At 37.6% G+C, this 21,780-nt stretch overlaps 1 protein-coding gene across 6 annotated transcripts in view; it reads right to left on the bottom strand.

Annotated features, from left to right (window-relative positions):
* LOC113453725 (cytochrome P450 2K1-like) overlaps window positions 1–21,780 on the bottom strand; it is a 65,983-nt gene that overhangs the window by 15,668 nt on the left and 28,535 nt on the right. For 2 of the 6 annotated variants that reach the window (XM_087919372.1, XM_087919373.1), the window contains exons 2-4: window positions 6,231–6,364; window positions 4,274–4,436; window positions 2,779–2,928 (exon numbers count right to left, since the gene is read on the bottom strand). In XM_087919372.1, coding sequence (XP_087775498.1) covers window positions 2,779–2,928; window positions 4,274–4,436; window positions 6,231–6,347 — 430 coding nt within the window. In that variant the 5' untranslated portion in view covers window positions 6,348–6,364. Of the gene's footprint in view, window positions 1–2,778; window positions 2,929–4,273; window positions 4,437–6,230; window positions 6,588–10,355; window positions 10,680–21,780 lie in introns of those variants that run through there. The other 4 variants (XM_087919375.1, XM_087919371.1, XM_087919374.1 and 1 more) reach the window with 4 other exon arrangements.

Here is a 21,780-nt window from a genome sequence, read left to right as displayed (position 1 = left end):
GGACGACGACATCGTCAAGTGGGTAAGCTCTTGCCAGCCCTGTCAGGAATCCAGACCATCCCCTCCAGTCACCACCCCCACAAAGTGGGAAAGCGCCAACGCGCCTTGGTCTAGACTTCACATTGACTTAGCCGGACCAATGCACAGCAGAAACTTCTTGGTGGTCGTGGATTCATACTCCAAATGGATCGATGTGGCCCAACTATCCACAACCACCACGCAAGCAATTACCAAGGCATTGACCCGTCTATTCGTGACACACGGTCTACCTGACACTATAGTCTCGGACAATGGCCCCCAGTTTGCCTCAACAGAATTCAGCCGTTTTGCCACCAATCTTGGCATTCGACACATCTTCACGGCCCCATTTCATCCTGCCAGCAACGGATTGGCAGAGAGAGCCGTTAGGTCTACGAAAGAAGTGTTAGCCAGATTCAGCAAAGAGGACTGGCATCACAGACTCTCCCGCTTCTTACTAAGCCAACACTCAACCCCATGCATGGTCACCAACAAATCCCCGGCTGAACTCCTGATGGGTAGACGCCTAAGAACTGTGTTGGATAGGCTCCACCCTCACTATTGCCCTGACACCCCTCTTGGTTCAGTGACGGGGGTCAGAGATTTTGTCTTGCAGGAACATGTCTTTGCAAGGAACTACGCCGGAGACCCACTGTGGATGCCTGGGGAGATTGTAGCCATCACCGGTCCCAGGTCGTACCGGGTCCAACTGGAAGACGGCCGCATCTGGAGAAGGCACCTGGACCAGCTAAGGAAGCCCCAGGGTACCCTCGCCAGTGCCGGATCGTGGGCACAGGTCAGCCCCCAGGTACCATACCAAACTCTCATCGGAGACCATTCCGGAGGCTCGTCGCCGCCAGCACCTGAGCCGAGGGAGCAGGCAGTAGACCGAGACTGCCCGATGGGTCCTCCACCAGTGCCATCTGACGGAGCCACAGCATCACCGGCCAGAAGCTCTCCACCGGTACCAGCTCAGTCCTCCAAGCAAGACCGCACTCCATCACCAGCCCTACCGGCTTTTACGAACTCTGAGCCACTTAGTGACTCGCCCGAGTTACGATGCTCTGGGCGCCAGCACAGACCACCCGCTTATTTAAATGACTATGCGTGTTCGCATCTGGGGGGAAGGGGTGTTATGTCCCTGGAACTTGCCAAAGTTCCCAACCAGGTCCGTTCATGCTGCGGGGGCGTTTACTGCTCCTCATTGGTTGGCTCCCCTCGCCAGCCGGCTATAAAAGCCAGCTGCGGGGTCAGGTCAGCCGCTGTTCGTTGGAAGCCTGCTCTCAGCAGAGCTGACACGTTCAGTCCTTTATTCCCTGAATAAAGTCTTGTTGCATTTATGCCCTGGTCTAGCCTCTCATTGCTCAATCTACAACAGTAACACAAAGAATAATTCTGTAACTCATCCTTTTAAAAACAGAAACAGTTACACATGAATGCAGTACTAGAGAAATGCTTCCTTTGGAGTGAGAAGCAGTTATGTTTCTGATGACAGATAAAATGGAGCATTCTAGTCCCTCTGTTCAAAGTGGAAGTGGAAGAACAGCTGAAGATAGGCCATGTTGCCAGCAGCAGGAAAAATAAAATGAGTAACACAAAAGCTTTTAACAAATAGATCTAAGGCTTCAGAGCACAGATCCCCTCTCTATGATGAAGGGCAGAGTCCCAGCTCTTCTCGTCAGAGATTAAGCTAACTCACTTTTATCTACAATTTGTTTTTGCTGTTATTCAAAATGATTGTATTCCTTTCAAAATTTGAAACTGTTATAATAAGATGTCTTAAAGACCTAACTCCTCAACCATCATTGCAGAATTAAGTTAACAGAGAGTCATATAATCTGGAACAGAGTGCTGGACCATAAAGATAAGCTGAAATTGTCAACAGAACTAATAGTCACTAGAGTTAGGTTAACTTTGATACATTTCTCAGAAGATTTTGCATCCACTATTTTGTCACTCTTTCTTAATGCAGTTTCTACTACCTAATTCCTAAAGCAGATGATGATCATGACCAATGTATTTCCAGATAACATATGGAAATATTGCTGACTCCAGGAAGGTTTTAGCAAGTTTAATGCATCCTGATTATTTAATACATTGCAAGCAATGAATTGTTAATGAGAAAAAAAATGTAGTATTAAGATGGGAGCTACCATAATAATTTCATTAAATACAGAGAAAGATGTTGATATTTTTATTAGCCACATTCATTCTTCATTCTTTCAAAATTTGGTATGCCTGACATGTGGGATGAAAATATGAATTTATACATTGGTGAAAGTTGCATATTATGTTCCATGGAATGAAGATAATACCATTCTGAGCCAAGGATTTAAGAGGGAATTGTGCAATAATCTCAATGTGATCTTGTGGTGATAGGTAGAGTGTTAAAGGAGGGGTGGAAATGAATGAGAGGGTATAGGAAAGTGGATCACTTGGAGAGCCAAGAATTGTGGTGGATGTTGTTGGTTTGGTGCTTAGGTTTTTAACTTATTCTACTTAATTGGATAACATGAATATCACTGACTGAAAGCCTGAAGGAACAAGTAAGTCCAATTCCTAACACCTTTTCATATGCAAAAGTAGTGTTCATATTGGAAACAAGTTATCCTGTAAACTTCAACAGATAATTTCGAATAACAATTCCTCATAAATAACAGTTATTAGCACATTTTTCCTGAAAAGGTTCCTCTAGATTTTCTATGCACAGATTGTCTTGAAAGATAATTGGTAAGTCTGTAGGATGGAATACCAACTCACCTTTATAAGTCTCATATGTTCTTATCAAGACACTGCACTCTTCACTGATTTTGTCTTCGACAATCCTCTTGCCCATTCCATAATCCCGTAATGCAGATAATGAAAATTGCCGCATCTGCCTCCAGTTCTCACCACGAGCCATAACAATACCTGGAGAGGTAAATAAGAGTTCAAGTTGAAAATCAGTGTGCTTAAGTGTGAAGTTTAAAATTTAAGCTGCCTATGATGACTAAGGATTGCAGTTCAGCTTCCAAAAATATCCCTGGGGTCTCTTGCAAGGAAAAATAGCAGGAGATAATCCAAATGGAACTTTGGGAGACCACCCCCTCCCATACCCACACTTCCTTCCTTAGACAGTGGACCAGCTAATTCCAACATTTACTACTGACTTGGCTGTGCAAATTCTCAGGTACCATTATTTGGGGAAAAAGAAGAACAATGCATGCATGATTCTGGGGTTTCCTGCACCCTAAATTTGCAAACAAATAAACAAATATGTTCAAGGATTGGATTCTTACTGTTGATACAATTATTCCTTACAGAGTTATCCTGTAGTTAGATAGGTGACCATTATATTTAATAAATAAAAAATTGGCATATCTTTTGTTCTCTAGATGCCTCTATTAGCACTGAGGGATTAAGTCAGGGGTTGGATTCAGCCAGTTCAGACCAGTTCAGGCAAACTGGATGTTAAATTTACACCTGGTTTGCCGAACTGGTAGTTGAACTGACCAGCTAGCTCTGCCCATCCTGCCCCGCCCATTCCAGGAGTCTCCACATGGTGCATTTTGGATGCAAGTAAGTTCAGGGTCTGCATGGTGGCTCTGGGAAGGTGAAAAACGGGCCTTCCAGAAGTCTGGAAATGGGCCTGTTTCCAGCTTCCAGAGGGTCTCTGGAACCCAGAGGAGGCAGTTTTCGCTCTCCCAGAGGCCCGAGGGATGCCTCTGGGCCCTGGGGAAGGCAAAAAACAGCCCTCCAAGAAGTCCCAGAAGGCCACGCCTACCATGGCCATGCCCACCCAGCTACCGGGCAACAAACTGGTTGTTGGGATTTTTGAATCCCACCCCTGGATTAAGTCAAGTCAATCTGTTGTGATTTCCAGAAGCCGTCCAAGTTCTCTGATGTTCCCTCTATGAAAACTTCAGATTAAACATTCTACATGTAATCCTTGTTTATCATCTGTAAATAGTTCTGATTAAAAGGTTTTTATGTGATATGGTTGCTAAACAAATCATGAGGCACACAGGGAGAAAGAGAGGGGGGAAGAGTGAGAGAGATGCAAAGATCAAACACTACTGGTTGCTTCCATCTTGGTTTGGTGCAATAAATTCGGGTGTAAGTGCATGCATTGGTTGAAAAAAAAATGTTCTTTTTAAATACTGTTTATTACCATTTATTACCAACATATTTTTGTTGTATTTCTGAGTGAGTTGTACATAATATTGATTAGAGTTTTGCAAGGAGTGTCAACTGCAATCCAGTATAAACAACTTACCAAACCCCTTTGTATAATCCTCAAAAATGGGGACAATAGGTCTCCCTGAAAATGCCTCTGCGTGGTTCACCAATGCCTCTTTGACCGTCTCATAGCCAGTCAGCACCACCATTTCCTGGCCTCCCATTTGAAGACGGAAAATAGGACCATATTCTTTTGCCAACTGGAATTCAGCAGATGAAAAATGAGAGACAGTTCTGATCAACAATTAGTTTCACATAAGGAAAATACTGTTACAAATCATGTCTCACAAATCCAACATTGAAGTATATCTTTCTTTCTTTTGTGGTATAAGTCATTATACTGTTTTTATTTTTTCAACAAGTATACAAGTACTATTGTCCACTGGTTACTCATGACAGAATTTGGTCAAGTTTTGGAAATTTTAAAGAAGTTAGCTATGCAGGGAGAACATTTTCAATAATAACAATTTCTGATGTATTAATTTCTATCCCTCCACACAGCACCATTCTTGATCCACTGCACACAACATGGCACAATGACTGCTCAGCTTTGCATAAGCTCTAACATCTCAAGAAAATGAAACAGTTTTAAGACGTGCCTAGAAAATAAAATGGCAGCAGTTATTCTCAGATCTGTCCTGTGTCTAAATCAGGAAACTTCTCTGTGCTTTGTAATCTTTCCTAAAGTGACAAGAAGGGGCCGACACCATCACCTGCTAAAGCAGGGAAAGTCTGACTTCCAAGCTCCCGAGTTGTCCTTCAAGTACTACATTTTCATTACATTATTAATCATTTATGTTGGACTTGATGTGGTATGTTATTTTCCTCTGCTGCTGCAGAACCCACTCCTATCTTTCATTGCCACTGAAGGTTGCAAGTATATCCTTTTAATTCTAAAGGACAGGACAGGGCTGATAAGGATCTTCCAATCAAAATGGTTTGGAAGAATTAGCTACTTACAACAAAAACAGGAATGTACTTAAAATTATCAATATATTTGCTTCTGCCTTGAAACATTATGTTTTTCTACTCATTCCTTTCCAGTCATCCTGTTTACAAATGTCCCCATTTCTGCTGTAGAAATGGGAACTTTAGACTACCTCACATGTTCAGCAATGAACTATGGATGAAGGATTTTTTTTCAATGCAGTCTATAATGACACTGTTTATCACATATTCTCTCATTTTACCAGTCTGAAATGTGAAAGATTATTGTGCATAATAGCAACAACCTCATCTGCTTCTATAAAAATGCAAGAGCTTTGAATTTATTTTCTAAACAATATAATATAACAGAATTTAAAGGAATCTAGTGCAAAAACCCATGCAGTTATTTTAAAAATATTTTATAACAACACCTGACAGTTGGGTTTTTTAAACAATTATTTCATACACCTTTGTAAAACAACTTCAAAAATTTAAAGTAAGCTGCAAAATCTTGCGTTGGGGGGGGGAGACATTTCCAATCCTTTAATTCTTTGAACCTTGTCATATTTAAACTGGAATTAAAATCCTGTGAGTAAGGTTCAAAATTATGTTTTTCACCCAGCTGTTTGGAAAAATTCGCTGGAGCTGGAAATAGAGCCAAAGGTTTTGAACAATGGGCATTTCACTAAGAATATATATTATTATAATATGTTAACCAACAGATTATTATATTAATACATGTATTCATGTAAAATTTTTACATTTCCTTTCCTTTACATAGTCATAGGCAATTTTAACCACCAGTTCAAGTTTCAGATAAACAATTAGAAAAATGTACATCCGATTAACGAAGATTTTTATTCGTATAATCCTTGCAGCATATATAAACAAATGCAAACACCAAGTTAATGTCATTGTTATAGCTTTCCATATACCCCTTAGAACCAACAGGGAGCATATCAGCCTTATTCCAGTTAACTGGATAACCTGATAAATTGCTAAACTTTTATATCAGCATCAGTACACTTTGGCAAAGAACATTCATAGCTGTTAATCGTCAGGTTTACCTTTATCATTGTCTTATAAGGCCTCTTGAAATCCATTATGTGCAGATTTCCCAAAATGGGTATGGTCCTGGGTCCAGGTGGAAGGTTTTGCGAGCTGTTACTCTGGGAACTACCCATTTTGAAAAGGAATAAAACTGTAAGAATAAATATCAATAATAATAAAACAAGTCCAATCCAAGCCATTTTCTTTCCGAAGCAGTTTTCAGAACAATTAGAATGAAATCTGAAAACTGCAATGATGCAAACATGTATTCCAAACTACTGCACTAAGCAGAGCCCAGCTACTATTTCTATTCAATAATCAGACCGCCCTTATGCTGAATGACTTCCAAGCTTGCCATGGTTTTCTATCTCTTCCCTAGGAATTTGATATATATGTATATATATTTATTTGTTTACCATTCACTATCTTACAGTGTGGGTGGTGCTTATCCTTAAAATAAAGCATTGCAAAACATATTTAAATGTATTTGAACTGCACAGTAATCCAATACTTGGAACAATACCTTTTAAGGATTGGATTATGAAATCCTCTTGTTTATTAACAACATTTAAGGAATCCTGCAAATGGAATCATTTAGTCTATTAATGTACTGGATCCAAAGAGCAACAGTTACGTACTTCTTTGAGTAATTATTCAGCTGATATTTCCATACAATTCTAGAGAATTTCCTATTTCCTATCTTGTCATTCAGCTGGGGCATAGCCCCATAAAGGACTCTAGTGCCAACATTCTAATTTCTAAGCATTTTTCTTTTTCTTTTTTGTTTAGTTTTATGTCTGACAGAGGCTTTCTTTTAGCACATAATTAATTTTTCTTCTTGGAATAAATCAGTATTTTTGAAACTATTTTTGTTATGACTTTAGTAAGGATGATAGAATTGTGATAATAATTAGAAAAGAAACGTGAATGTTCAGGGACTATTTAGTTGGGAACTAAAGTTGTGTGGATTGATAAATTTGAAGAAAAGTTTTGGGGCTATTTGGAGAATCTACATTTGAACTTCTAAGGTTAGTTTCCTTTGCTTTACTTATTATCTGGGAAAGTTATTCTTTTATTTTTCAATATGCAGAGTGGCTAAGGAGGATAAACAAGTGTAATTTGATGCTTTCTGTAGTTCTTTTGAAAATTTACATAGGTTATTACTGAGTAGCTGTAATTTGGCTTTTAGTCAAAAGTGGAAGCTCTTGTCTTATTTTTTATTGGAAAAGAAAGCTTTTGTCTCTTTTTAAAAAATATTTTTGCTTTTGATGAGGTGTTGCAGTCAAATGTGTAAAATTGGTTGGCCCCCTGAGAGCTCTTCCTTTGGTTTTTAAAGTAGTTTTCAACAAATTTTAAGTCATCCTTTAAATTCTAAATTTTCTAAATTTTTAATTTCCATATGTTGTTTTTTATATTTTAACAATGTTATTGTACACTGCCATTTCCATCACTAACTGGACACTAAGAACTGGCTCTACAAATTATTGGTTTCCATTAAGGTTAGACCATACTGTGCATCAGGGAAGAGAAACTGGCAGAAACGTTGCTCAAAGGAAAGGAATGGATAACTATGTATATAAGGAGAAAAATAAAGAGAAATACATGCATAACATTGGGACACTTCACACCAAATTTTCAAAGAAGTGGAATCAAACCTGAGGTGTGTGTGTGTGTGTGTGTGTGTGTGCATGTGTGTGTGTGTAGGGTGCAAAATGTTTTTACTACAATTTTGCCATTACTGTTTATTCTCTAGTTCCCTCTATTAACAGTTGGGATCAGGCCAAAATAGCAATAGCAAATATTGCTTCTCTGTCTTGTTTGGATTGACAGAAGCTCTCCTGGTTCTCTGAGGTTATTGCCCAGGAAAAATTCAGGTGAAAAGTCCTACAGAATACCAATCAGACATCTGAAATTATTGTCATCTATGATCCAAAATGAAACAACTCACCAAAGCCCTTTGAAATAAAACGGGGATGAAGGCTCTCTCTGCAAATGCATCTGCTTGGTTCACTAGAACCTCTTTGACCGTCTCGTAGCCAGTCAGCACCACCATCTCCTGGAATCCCAGTCTGAGGCGGAAAATGGGACCATATTTTTTGGACAACTGAAATTCAACAGATGAAAAACAAAAGACTATTTGATCAATAATTAATAATAAATCATGTGCAGAATTTTGTTTAAACTTTAATGTGTCACTATTCCAAGACTGAGATCATGTTATTTTCTGTTTTTGCTTTATGGCATGTTATGATGCTGTATTTTTATGATTTTTAATTTTCATTTTATCTCATTTATTATAGTGTATGTGTACCAAATCAAATGAACCTCATATAATAAGAGAGTTCTCATTTATTATAGTATATGTGTACCAAATCAAATGAACCTCATATAATAAGAGAGTTCTTGCACTCCAGACAGGGGTGGGATTCTACAGGTTCGCACCTATTCGCTAGAACCAGTTGTTAACATGCTAAGCAGCTCAGAGAACCGATTGTTAGAAGAAATTACTGGCCTAATCCTGTAAGAAAGGCAGGAAGGAACATTCTGGTGTTGCTTACAGAAACTGCCTTTCTATTAACCCTTATTACATTCTTGGCAGGACTGGACTTCCTGTATCAGGAATGTCTCTGGAGTTTTTCCCCCCTCCTTTGCTGGTACTTTGCTTGTGTGGAGTGACCATTCAAAGTTACAGTGGCACTGAAAAAAGTGACTTATGACCACTTTTCACATTTACGACTGTTGCAGCATCCCACAGTCATGAGAGGCCAGGCGAGAGATGTGTGCCTCGATGTGAGGGATATTGAGTTGGCCACATCCACCCAGTCACATGACCACCAGGCCACACCCACCAACTAAGCCATGCCCACAGAACCGGTTGTTAAAAAGTTTGAATCCCACTCCTGACTCCAGATGATCATGTCAAATTGATAAATGTTTCTCATAAACATTCCCATAAAGGGCTCAACTACATAGGACACCGAAGATAAAGACTGCACAAGAAGTTTAGTTATATTCCAGCATTTTGCAAAGCTGCCTTGAAGCCTCTATTGCTGGACATAGAGTTGAATTTTACTTAAAAGAGACTCTGCCCAGTTGTTGAAAGAACCATACAGAAACTTTCCTATTGTGCCCTTGTAGTTTCTTAAGATGATCATGGGAATTCCTTAAGGAAAGAAATTAAAATATTTTCTCATAAATGACTCTGAAAATCAGGAAAATAGCCCCCTCCTCTTCTTAAAAAGCTGTAAGAAAATCTGGCACCTAATGTTGCTCCCTGCAGAAATTATTTTAATTAGAATTTTGCTTAAAACATAACAGTGCCTCTAAGAACATACATACAGATGAAATCATTCAGCTTAACAGCATGTATATTTCCATGGATTTTGAAGCAGCTCTACAAATCTGAATAAACAGTTACAAAATTTTACATCTCATAATAAATGTCAGTGAAGACTTTCAGTACTCCAGGTAGAGTTGCCTAGAAGTTGAGTCATGGCAAGTGGACTTTTTTTTCTTTTTTGGTTTGAAACTTTTGGCTGCTTATCCAAGTAGCTTCTTCAGTCTGAACAAGTTGGGGCAGGAGACCCGTTGATAGTTAAGGACACCCCAGGGTAGTTAAGTGAGTATGCAGAGAGTTGGTAAGGGTCATTGGTCAAAAATCCTTCTCCTAGATGGGTCCTAATAGCCTATCTAGATTAGGTGAGAAATAGCAATAGCACTTAGACTTACATACTACTTGGAACCAGCCTGGAGGACATATGGTATATGGGGTCCCAACTTGAAGCTATTTGGAAAAGCAGCCAAATGTTTCAAACCAAAAAAGAAGAAAAGTCCAGTTGCCATCACCCAATTTCCAGACATTCATTTATAAAAAAAAATTATTTGAATAATTCTCCCAGGACTCATAAATATAACAGAATAACAGAGTTGGAAGGGACCTTAGAGGTCTTCTAATCCAACCCCTTGTTCAAGCAGTATATATTCAAATATTAGGTAAATCTCATTTTTAAAATATGTCCATAGACATTGAAAAACTTCAGTGAACACACAAGACTTATCTGAGCAAGTTATCATATTTTTGTGTTATCTCAACAAATTTTGACAAAGAATGGTAAAGATACTTGTTAATCATCATGTTTTACCTCAATCATTGTTTTGTAAGGCCTCTTCAGATCCATCATGTGCAGATTTCCCAAAATGGGTATAGTCCTGGGTCCTGGGGGCAGATTGGGACAGCTAGTTTTCCAGGATCTTTCCTTTTTCAAAAGGAACATAATTGCAAGAATAAATAGTAATACAATTAAAATTGTTCCAGTCCAATCCATTTCCTTTTAGTAATTAGTTTTCAGTAATAATTACAATGAATTCTGCAAACGGAAGTGATACAAGCATTTATTTCAAAACACTCAATTAGGCATAGCTTAATCTACTCGTTCTACTGAATACATCAGAATCATCATCTGTATAAGAGAGAACCTCTCTCCTTTCCATGACCACCAGGCCACAGTCCACCAACTAAGACACAGAACAGTTGATTAAAAGGATTTGAATCCTCCTGACTCCAGATGATCATGTCAAATTGATAAATGTTTCTCATAAACATTCCCTATAAAGGGCTCAACTACATAGGACACCGAAGATAAAGACTGCACAAGAAGTTTAGTTATATTCCAGCATTTTGCAAAGCTGCCTTGAAGCCTCTATTGCTGGACATAGAGTTGAATTTTTACTTAAAGAGACTCTGCCCAGTTGTTGAAAGAACCATACAGAAACTTTCCTATTGTGCCCTTGTAGTTTCTTAAGATGATCATGGGAATTCCTTAAGGAAAGAAATTAAAATATTTTCTCATAAATGACTCTGAAAATCAGGAAAATAGCCCCCTCCTCTTCTTAAAAGCCGTGAAAATCTGGCACCTAATGTTGCTCCCTGCAGAAATTATTTTAATTAGAATTTTGCTTAAAACATAACAGTGCCTCCAAGAACATACATACAGATGAAATCATTCAGCTTAACAGCATGTATATTTTCATGGATTTTGAAGCAGCTCTACAAATCTGAATAAACAGTTACAAAGTTTTACATCTCATAATAAATGTCAGTGAAGACTTTCAGTACTCCAGGTAGAGTTGCCTAGAAGTTGAGTCCTGGCAAGTGGACTTTTTTTTCTTTTTTGGTTTGAAACTTTTGGCTGCTTATCCAAGTAGCTTCTTCAGTCTGAACAAGTTGGGGCAGGAGACCCCGTATAGTTAAGGACACCCCAGGGTAGTTAAGTGAGTATGCAGAGAGTTGGTAAGGGTCATTGGTCAAAAATCCTTCTCCTAGATGGGTCCTAATAGCCTATCTAGATTAGGTGAGAAATAGCAATAGCACTTAGACTTACATACTACTTGGAACCAGCCTGGAGGACATATGGTATATGGGGTCCCAACTTGAAGCTATTTGGAAAAGCAGCCAAATGTTTCAAACCAAAAAAGAAGAAAAGTCCAGTTGCCATCACCCAATTTCCAGACATTCATTTATAAAAAAAAATTATTTGAATAATTCTCCCAGGACTCATAAATATAACAGAATAACAGAGTTGGAAGGGACCTTAGAGGTCTTCTAATCCAACCCCTTGTTCAAGCAGTATATATTCAAATATTAGGTAAATCTCATTTTTAAAATATGTCCATAGACATTGAAAAACTTCAGTGAACACACAAGGTTTATCTGAGCAAGTTATCATATTTTTGTGTTATCTCAACAAATTTTGACAAAGAATGGTAAAGATACTTGTTAATCATCATGTTTTACCTCAATCATTGTTTTGTAAGGCCTCTTCAGATCCATCATGTGCAGATTTCCCAAAATGGGTATAGTCCTGGGTCCTGGGGAAGATTGGGACAGCTGGTTTTCCAGGATCTTTCCTTTTTCAAAAGGAACGTAATTGCAAGAATAAATAGTAATACAATTAAAATTGTTCCAGTCCAATCCATTTCCTTTTAGTAATTAGTTTTCAGTAATAATTACAATGAATTCTGCAAACTGAAGTGATACAAGCATTTATTTCAAAGCACTCAATTAGGCATAGCTTAATCTACTCGTTCTACTGAATACATCAGAATCATCATCTGTATAAGAGAGAACCTCTCTCCTTTCCCTTGTTTTCTCTCTCCTCCCCATTAACGTGACCTGAACTTCATGGGCGGTATCTATGAAATCTTTGGAAACAAGTGTTAGGGATACACCCTAGCAGGATCTGCAGGGCAGGCAGGCAGGCAGGCAAAATATGTGAGATAAACGTTTTTGTAGCTTACACTCAGTAAAGCAGATACACAGTGCTAATTAAATAGTTTATTCCGGTAAGATTTATATCATAGTCAAAAACAGTCCATATATCATTCACTGATTCAGTCCATCCAGGGAGTATTCAGTTGCAAATTCCAGTGTCGAAAAAGAGAGGTCAGTAAACTTACAAATGTCAGTCCGGTGATATATCTCCTCGCAGTAGAGATATGAAGAACTCAAAAACTCCTCTCTTCCTTCAGCAACTCAGCAGTAGGGGAAGCACGCAGCTAACGAACCATCAATCCATGCAATCCAGTAATTGTCAGTAATTGCCAGCAAACCGTCAGGGAATCGTCAGCAATCAATCAGGTTGTCTTGCTCCCTCTTATGGTGGTTTCACACCACACCCAAAATTACATGCTTTGCATTTAAAGTGACACACACTTAAACTAAGAATCATAGCTTATATATATTATTTTACCCAAACTACGTTAGGTGACCTATGTTATACCTAACATTCTCCCCTTTTGGGTAATATAATAATATATATATCTATTTACATCCTTAACCCATAGTCATCACAACTCTCTTTGTGTTTGACTGCACCTTGGGCTTTTGTAAACTGATCAGCAATATTTTGTTCAATCATACAATATTCCAATCTTATTAAACCATCCTTTACAGATTGCTTTATGTTCAGATATCTAAGATCTGTATGCTTAGATCTCGTTTTTACAGCAATATTTGTAGCCATCTCTATGGCTGCTTGATTGTCCTCATACACAACAATGGAATCATTAACAGTTAATCCCATATCCAACAATAACTGTTTATACAGAATTAAATCAGTACATAATAAAGATAGACATGAAAATTCTGCTTCCATTGTGGACATACTTATGTGTTGCTGTCTAATTGACCTCCAACCAATCAATGCTTTTCCTAGTAGTATAGCCATTCCTGAAGTTGATTTCCTAGTGTTTATAACTGTTGCAAAACTTGCATCAGCATATGCACTTAAAATCAAATCATCTTTTGGCTCCAAATACAATGCATAGTGCATTGTTCTTTTAAGATATCTTAAGATACGTTTTGCTGCTTGCCAGTGTCGTTCAGCGGGTTCAGCGTTGAATCGAGCCAATTGATTAACGCTATAGGCAATATCTGGCCTTGACCAATTATTAATGTATGATAGACTACCAATTAGCGACTGATAGATAGTCTTATCGAATTTTGAACTCTGAGCATCAGTGCAGCAAAATTCCTGACTCATTGGAGTTTTTGCTGGTTTACAAAGTTCCATCTTATATGTTTTTAGTAATTGATAAATCTTATCCTCTTGAGATATCTTATAGCCACCATTGGTTTTATTTATTGTCAATCCTAGATACTGTTTTATCTCTCCTAATTGCTTTAATTTTATCCTCTTACCTAATAATGATATTATTTCAGTAGCTTCATTATTAGTTTTTGTAATTAAGGCAATATCATCTGTAAATAACAATAATAATGACACTATTCCATTTGTCTCTCTTTTGAATAAACATGGATCAGCTAAACCTGCTTTAAACCCTATATTGTTTAACTCCTTAACAATATATTGGTTCCATTCGTAACCAGATTGTTTTAATCCATAGAGACTCTTTTTAAGTTTCCAACAGTCATTACTAGTTTTATCATCCTTAATCCTTACAGGTTTCTTTAGGTATATAGTGTGCTGCAATGGTGCATGCAGATAGGCAGTTTCTACATCTAAATGATTTATGATATAGTTTTTCTTAGCTGCCCACACTAAAGCTGCTCTCAAGGTTGTTGCTTTTAGACTCTGTGCAAACACTTCATCATAATCACATGCAGTTTGATTAAATCCTTGAGCTACCAACCTAGCCTTATGGGTAACAGTCCCATTTTTACCTGTTTTTAATTTAAATATCCATTTGCATCCAATGGACTTTTCACCTGGAGGTAATCTAGCATTCTCATAGACTCCCATCTGTTTTAATGAATTCAGTTCCTTTTGCATTGCTGTATGCCAGTTCTCTCGATCCTTTGAAGGATATAATTTTAGTTCTTCCACAGTAGTTGGAATTTTACTAATCTGGCAAACTATACTTGCCTGATACCTATCAGGTGGTCTGCTTACTCGTGTTGACTGTCTAGGTAGTACAGGGCTTACAGGTGAACTCTTATCTATTACCTTTTCCTGGTTATCTATTTCTTCTTCACTTATTTCTTCCTGTTCTGGTCCTATTTGCTCTTCCTTTACTTCCTCTTTAATTGGATTTTTCTTATTACTGGTATGGTGGATTGGTCTTTTGTAGGTTTCTATAATTACACCTTTATTCAAATCTTGTTCCAGTTTTTGCCATCCTACATGTTCCAGGAATTGTGCACTAGCACTACAATGAATTCTAGTTGTGCCCTCTTCCCAGAACCTGTAAGATTTATGGTTAGATTCGTAACCTACAAAATATAATCTTTTAGCCCTATGCTGTCCCTTATATCTCAGTTGTGTAGGGATATGCACCCATGCTGGTGCTCCAAATGTGTGCATGTAGCTTAGGTCAGGTTTTCTATCATGCCACCGTGTGAATGGTAATTCACCTGTTGTTGAGTTAACAACATTATTTAATATATGATTACCACACATTATTGCTTCTCCCCACAAATTCTCAGGTAATCCTGAATCCGACAACATAGTACGAGCCATTGCCTGTAGTGTTTGGCCTCGTCCTTCTATAAAAGAATTATGTTGTGGCCTATATGGTGCAGACTTTTTATGTTCTACACATGCCATCTTCAGTCTATTTTGGAATTTATTATTTATAAATTCCGTACCATTATCAGTTACAAGAGTTACTAGTTTCCTTTTAGTTTTTCTTTCTGCAAACTTCAACCAATTAAAGAAATTCTGATATGTTTCCATTTTACTCTTCATTAAATAACAGAAACCATATCTAGAATAATGATCCATTATACTTAATATATAACTAGCACCTCCCACACTTGGTTTTTTAGGACCTATAATCAGCAAATACGACCTCTAGAGGCTCCTTAGTCTTAAATCCATTAATTCTATTTGCTGGTATTACCTTGCTTTTTTCCTGACTGCAAGCATTGCAGTGCAAATACTTACTGCAAGGCTTCAGTTTTATACCTTTAGACAGTTCAACCGTTTGCTTGAGCATTTTAAAATTTATATGCCCTAAACGTCTGTGTAACAAATGTATGCATTCATCATGAGGTTTAACGTTATTATACACTGTGTTAGCCACCTCTAATTGATTATCATTTAACACATACAATTCACCTTTTAAAGTTGCAGTCACTTTTTTACCCTCCTTTTCTCTTATGCAGTTTTCTCCCCTAAAGGTAACTACATAACCTAGTTTAATCAAAACTCTAACTGAAAGCAAATTAAACTTAAGTTGTGGTACATATAACATTTTTACATTTTCTTTTATGCAAGAACAATATGCTGTACCTTCAGCTTTTGCTTTCAGTTTCCAACCATTCGCTAACGATATCTGCTGTGAACTCGTGGACATCTTAATAAATCTTTTCTTATCTTTTGTTATGCAGTGCGATGCTCCACTATCTACCACCCAAAAAATATTAATGTTCACAGTTTGGTTGCTATACATGGCTAACTCTAAACATTTTTTATCCTTTTGATGCCTTTTTGCATTCTGGCTGGCATTTTGGCGTTTTGCTTTCTTGCAGAACCTAGCCAAATGTCCCTTTCTTCCACAATTAAAACATTTTCTAATTGTGTAGGCTGACGAAGATAATTTCTCTTCTTGTGGTTGTTCTCTTCTGAGTTGATCCCTTTCAAGCCTTCTCCTGGCTTCTTCAATTAATCTGCCAGTAATGTCAGTTAATGTGAGGTTATCTTTTGGCAGAACTTCCAGCGAAGTTACATAGTCGTCATAGCTCTCATCTAATGAAGACAAAATTATATAAACCTGATGCAGTTCAGTGAAGATAAGCTCTTTTTCATGCAGCTCCTGAAAAATTCTCTTCATAGTGTTTATATGAGTCAACATGTCTCCATTCTTTTGAAGATGTGTTCTGAACAGCTTCCGTGTAAGATTTATATGTGCTCCTACACTGTCTTGAACATAAATCTTCTTTAAATTCTCCCAGCACTTAGCAGCTGTTTCTTCTCCATGAATACGGCAAAGCTGCTGGTCACAGAGTGTCAGTCCTATTATACAGAGAGCTTGCTCATTTTTCAGTTTATATTCTTGTATTTTCTGGGCATCATCTTCATCCTCTGGATCCCAAGCATCTACCTCTGGTGGATTTTGAATTATATTCCACAAACCTTCTCTGCGTAGAAGTAGGCTGCATTTCATAGACCATGAAACATAGTTTGTTCTGTCCAGTTTGGATATTAGAGACAAACTTGGTAAATTGACTTGTGCCATCTTTCTCTGGATATTAAACTATAATTAATAAAACACAGCTGTCTGTTTTACAGTATTGTGTAACTACACTAACTCTCACTTTATATAAGCCTGTTATATCCTGGTTAGTCTGACTGTGCAGCTGGGCCCATAACCAGTGTTAGGGATACACCCTAGCAGGATCTGCAGGGCAGTCAGGCAGGCAGGCAAAATATGTGAGATAAACGTTTTTGTAGCTTACACTCAGTAAAGCAGATACACAGTGCTAATTAAATAGTTTATTCCGGTAAGATTTATATCATAGTCAAAAACAGTCCATATATCATTCACTAATTCAGTCCATCCAGGGAGTATTCAGTTGCAAATTCCAGTGTCGAAAAAGAGAGGTCAGTAAACTTACAAATGTCAGTCCGGTGATATATCTCCTCGCAGTAGAGATATGAAGAACTCAAAAACTCCTCTCTTCCTTCAGCAACTCAGCAGTAGGGGAAGCACGCAGCTAACGAACCATCAATCCATGCAATCCAGTAATTGTCAGTAATTGCCAGCAAACCATCAGGGAATCGTCAGCAATCAATCAGGTTGTCTTGCTCCCTCTTATGGTGGTTTCACACCACACCCAAAATTACATGCTTTGCATTTAAAGTGACACACACTTAAACTAACAATCATAGCTTATATATATTATTTTACCCAAACTACGTTAGGTGACCTATGTTATACCTAACAACAAGTTTAAACTTATTTGAATTGTGCAACAGTCCAACATTTAGGATAGATGTTAATAATATTCTATATAGCCTGTTTATTTGTTAATCCTCCCCTCCCTCCCCACCTTTCTCCCTGAGGCTACTTAACTTTTCTGTGCTCTAGCATTTCTTTTGAAACCCTGAAGATAAAGCCATCCCTCTTGCTTGCCCTCCCTCCCTCTCAAGTGCTTCAATTAAGAGAGAATCGGCCTGGCTCCAGGTCCTTCAAGGCAAACTCCTATGAGGGGAGGCTTTGGTTAGCTTCACAGGTTACCCCCCCATCTCCTCCCCCATCTGGAATTAAGGAGAAACTTCCTGAAAGTGAGAATAATTAACCAATGGAACAGTTTGCCTTCAGAAGCTGTAGGTGCTCCATCACGGTTGTTTAGAATACATGGAGACCCAGTGAATTTAAAATAACAGCAAATTTACTGATGACAAAGTATATCTGCTTGCTCTTTCATACACATACACTCTCTCTCATCCACACTTATGCAACATCCTCAACTAGGATGCCAGATGCTAGCCAGAGGGATGGAAACCACCAAGTCTGAATCAAAAAATGAGTTAAAGTCGGTAGGCTTTAGGACTCCTTTTATTACCCCAAATCCTTGCTTTGTTGTTGGGGAGGGGCTTACCATGCGTCAAGACCCAACTCCTTTGTTTTTTAGCTGCTGGTGAGAATTGGGTAGGGGCTCAGGCCCAACTTTCGTCCTTTTGTTTCCTTAATAACTTGGTTCCATTCCCTGAAGGACCTTTTCCTGGCTTTTGTCCATCCTGTTTATGTGCTTTTACCACCTTTAGGTATGGTGGCTTTGGCCCAGAATTGGTTTTCAGCAGGTTCTGATCAGTTCTGGAGAACAGGTACTGGAAATTTTGAATAGTTCGGAGAACCGGCAAATGCCACCTCTGACTGGAGATTTCACAGTATCCTTCCCCTGCCAAGCCCACCAAGCCACGCCCACAGAACCAGTAGTAAAAGCACTTGAATACCACTCCTGCTTTGCCTTGTCTCACAGCCTCAAGAGTCATTCATGGTCTGGTCACTGCACACTTGCACTAATGCAATGCACTCTCATACAGCTGCCCTTGAAGGCCACTCAGAAGATGCAGTTCTGCTTCTTGAACTGCATCGGTATACTGCTAGGAGCAACTCAAAGTGCTGGTTATAACCTTTAAAGCCTTTCATAGAACAGGGTTCTATTATTCAGGGACCACTTATAACCTCCTCTTTTTGTTTAGAAAAATTCACTGAAAGTTTCTCTTGAAAACCCAAAACAGTCCTCTTTCACACAGAGGCATGTACTATTTATGTATTTAATTATTTATTTAATTTGTTTAATTAATTAAAAGCATTTTAAAATACACAAAGTCCAATTTCAGCTAACTCCCTTTAACTATTTTATTTTTTTTTAAATAAATTTTATTGAATTTACAATTAAAAAATAACATAACAACATTACATATGCAACAGAGAGAGAAAAAGAAGAAAAAAAGAAGGGAAAGAGAGAGGAAAAAAAAAAAACGCTCGGTCTTGCGACCGAAAAAGGAGAAAAAGAAGTATAAAAGAAAGAAAAAAAACAAAGAGACGGAAGAAAAAAGAAAATACGTTAAAACCAGACAGATATCCTTTTTGACAGTCTGCAAGATCCAATTCTCCTACCTTACTTTAAATATACACATCTTATCACTATTTATGCTTAAATTACCCATTATTCATTGAACAGTTTATCTCTGATATAACCAATTATACCACGCATTCCAATTATTATCAAATGCTGAAGACTCTTTATTTTTAAGAGCTATGGTTAAATTGTCCATTTCTCGCAGTCACATATTTTCTGAATGACCAATTGATCTGTAGGTAAACAGGATGATTTCCAGCACTGGGCAAATGCTAATCTGGCCGCAGTTAGAATATGAATTATTATATATTTCGTCTTTTTAGGAAAATGTTTATCAGAGATCCCTAGTAGGAAGAACTCTGGTTTGTATTCGATTTGTTCTTTGGTTATCTCCTCCAGCCATTTTCTAATTTTTTGCCAGTATTTCTGGGCTTCTTTACAGGTCCACCACATATGAAAGTAGGTTCCCTCTATGTTTTTACATTTCCAACATTTTGGACTAGAGTTTGGGTTCATTTTCGCTAACCTCGAAGGGGTAAGTGCCATCTATATAACATTTTATACATATTTTCTTTGTACGCCGCGGATTTCATAATCTTAATGATTCTATTCCAGATCTTTTCCCATTCTGTTAATGTAATGCTTCTTCCAATATTCCTACTCCACGTTATCATGTTCCCTTTCACTATCTCTTGCTCTAATTCTACCTCCAATAAATATTTATAAAATTTAGAGATATTCTTTTTATTTGATCCTAATAAGATTTTATCTAAGTGTTGTAATTTGCTATAGATTCCAAACTCTTTGATATCTTGTTTGTATCTACTATGGATTTGTATATATAACCACTGATCAATTTTAAATCCCTGTTCCTGTAAGTCCTGTCGAGTTCTTAATTTTCCTAAAGGGTCTAATAAATCTTTATATTTAGTCGTTTTTGTTATATCCAAATTGTTGGGATGAACCATTGCCTCCATTGTTGAAAGCCAAATCGAATTTTTAAATAATGTTTTTACATATTTTTTCCAATTAGTTAATAGTGAATCTCTAATAAGATGTCTATGAAAGTACGCCTGTTTAGTTTTCCCCACATCCCATAGAAATGCGTGCCATCCTCTCTGAAGGTCATGCCCTTCCAAGACTAGAGTTCTTTTGTTCCGTAAATTGACCCAGTCTTTTAACCATAATAAGTTGGCTGCCCAATAATATAATTCCCAGTTTGGGCGCTAGCCCACCTCTACTTTTTGCATCTTGTAAGGCCTTAATACTGATTCTAGCTTTTTTCCCTTGCCAAATAAATTTAAGAGTTACCTTATTTATATCATCAAAAAAATTTTTTGGTAATTTTATTGGGATTGTCTGGAATAAGTAAAGGAGTTTTGGTAAGATGTTCATTTTGATTGTGGCAATCCTGCCCAGTAGAGAAAGCTGCAACTTATTCCAAGATTCTAGATCTTTCTTAATTTGCTGTAACAGTTTATCATAATTATTCTCTTTGAGTGATTTACTATGTGGTGTTAACCATATGCCTAAATATTTGACCTTTTTTGTTGCCTGTATCCCCATGGTTTTTTCTAATTCTTTCCTCTGGTTCTCTGTTAGATTTTTAGTCAGTAATTTCGTCTTATTTCTGTTAATCTTTAATCCTGCTACTGAGCCATATTGTTCTAGTTCTTTTATTAGATTATGTCCTTTTTCCAAGGGATCCTCTAGGAAGAAAACCATATCGTCTGCAAACGCCTGTAATTTATATTCCTCTGCTTTGACCCTAACTCCTTGGATTTCAGAGTTTTGTCTTATCCGCGTTAACAATGATTCTAAAGCAAATATAAATAAGAGGGGTGAGAGAGGGCAACCCTGTCTAACGCCCTTTTCAATGCTTAGTGGGCCTGTTTGTTCACCATTAATTAGTATATTGGCTTGTTGGGTATTGTAAATTGTTGTGATAATATTCTCGAATTTAGTGCCCAGATTCATGTTATAGATTTTTTTGTATTAAAAAGTGCCAATGTAAGTTATCGAATGCTTTCTCCGCATCTAGAAACATGAGTGTAAATTGTTTCTCTGGATGAGCTTCATAATATTCTAAGACGTCAATAACGGTTCTTAAATTGTTTTTAATTTGGCGGAATGGAAGGAAACCATTTTGGTCTTCATGAATGTATAAATTTAAAACTTGTTTTACTCTATTCGCTATAATTGAGGTAAATAATTTATAATCGGCGTTTAAAAGTGAGATTGGTCTATAATTGTTGATATATCTGGCATCCACATCCTCCTTCGGAATTAACGCAATCAACGCCTCCCTCCATGAGTCTGGCATTTTGGCAGCCAAAAGTACTTCATTAAACACTTCCAGCATCAGAGGCCCTACTAAATCTATTGTGGCTTTGTACAATTCTACTGGAATCCCATCTGGACCAGGGGATTTATTATTACATTGATTTTCCATTGCAGATTTTAACTCAGACCATGTAATATCCTTATTTAGTAATTCTTTGTCTCCTTCCCCTATT

The sequence above is a fragment of the Pseudonaja textilis genome, chromosome 1 (genome assembly GCF_049901715.1).
Source record: "Pseudonaja textilis isolate UNSWEBS1 chromosome 1, rPseTex1.2, whole genome shotgun sequence".
Lineage (NCBI taxonomy): Eukaryota > Metazoa > Chordata > Lepidosauria > Squamata > Elapidae > Pseudonaja > Pseudonaja textilis.
The sequence above is the reverse complement of the archived record's forward strand: the minus strand, read 5'-3'. Positions and strand labels throughout refer to the sequence as shown.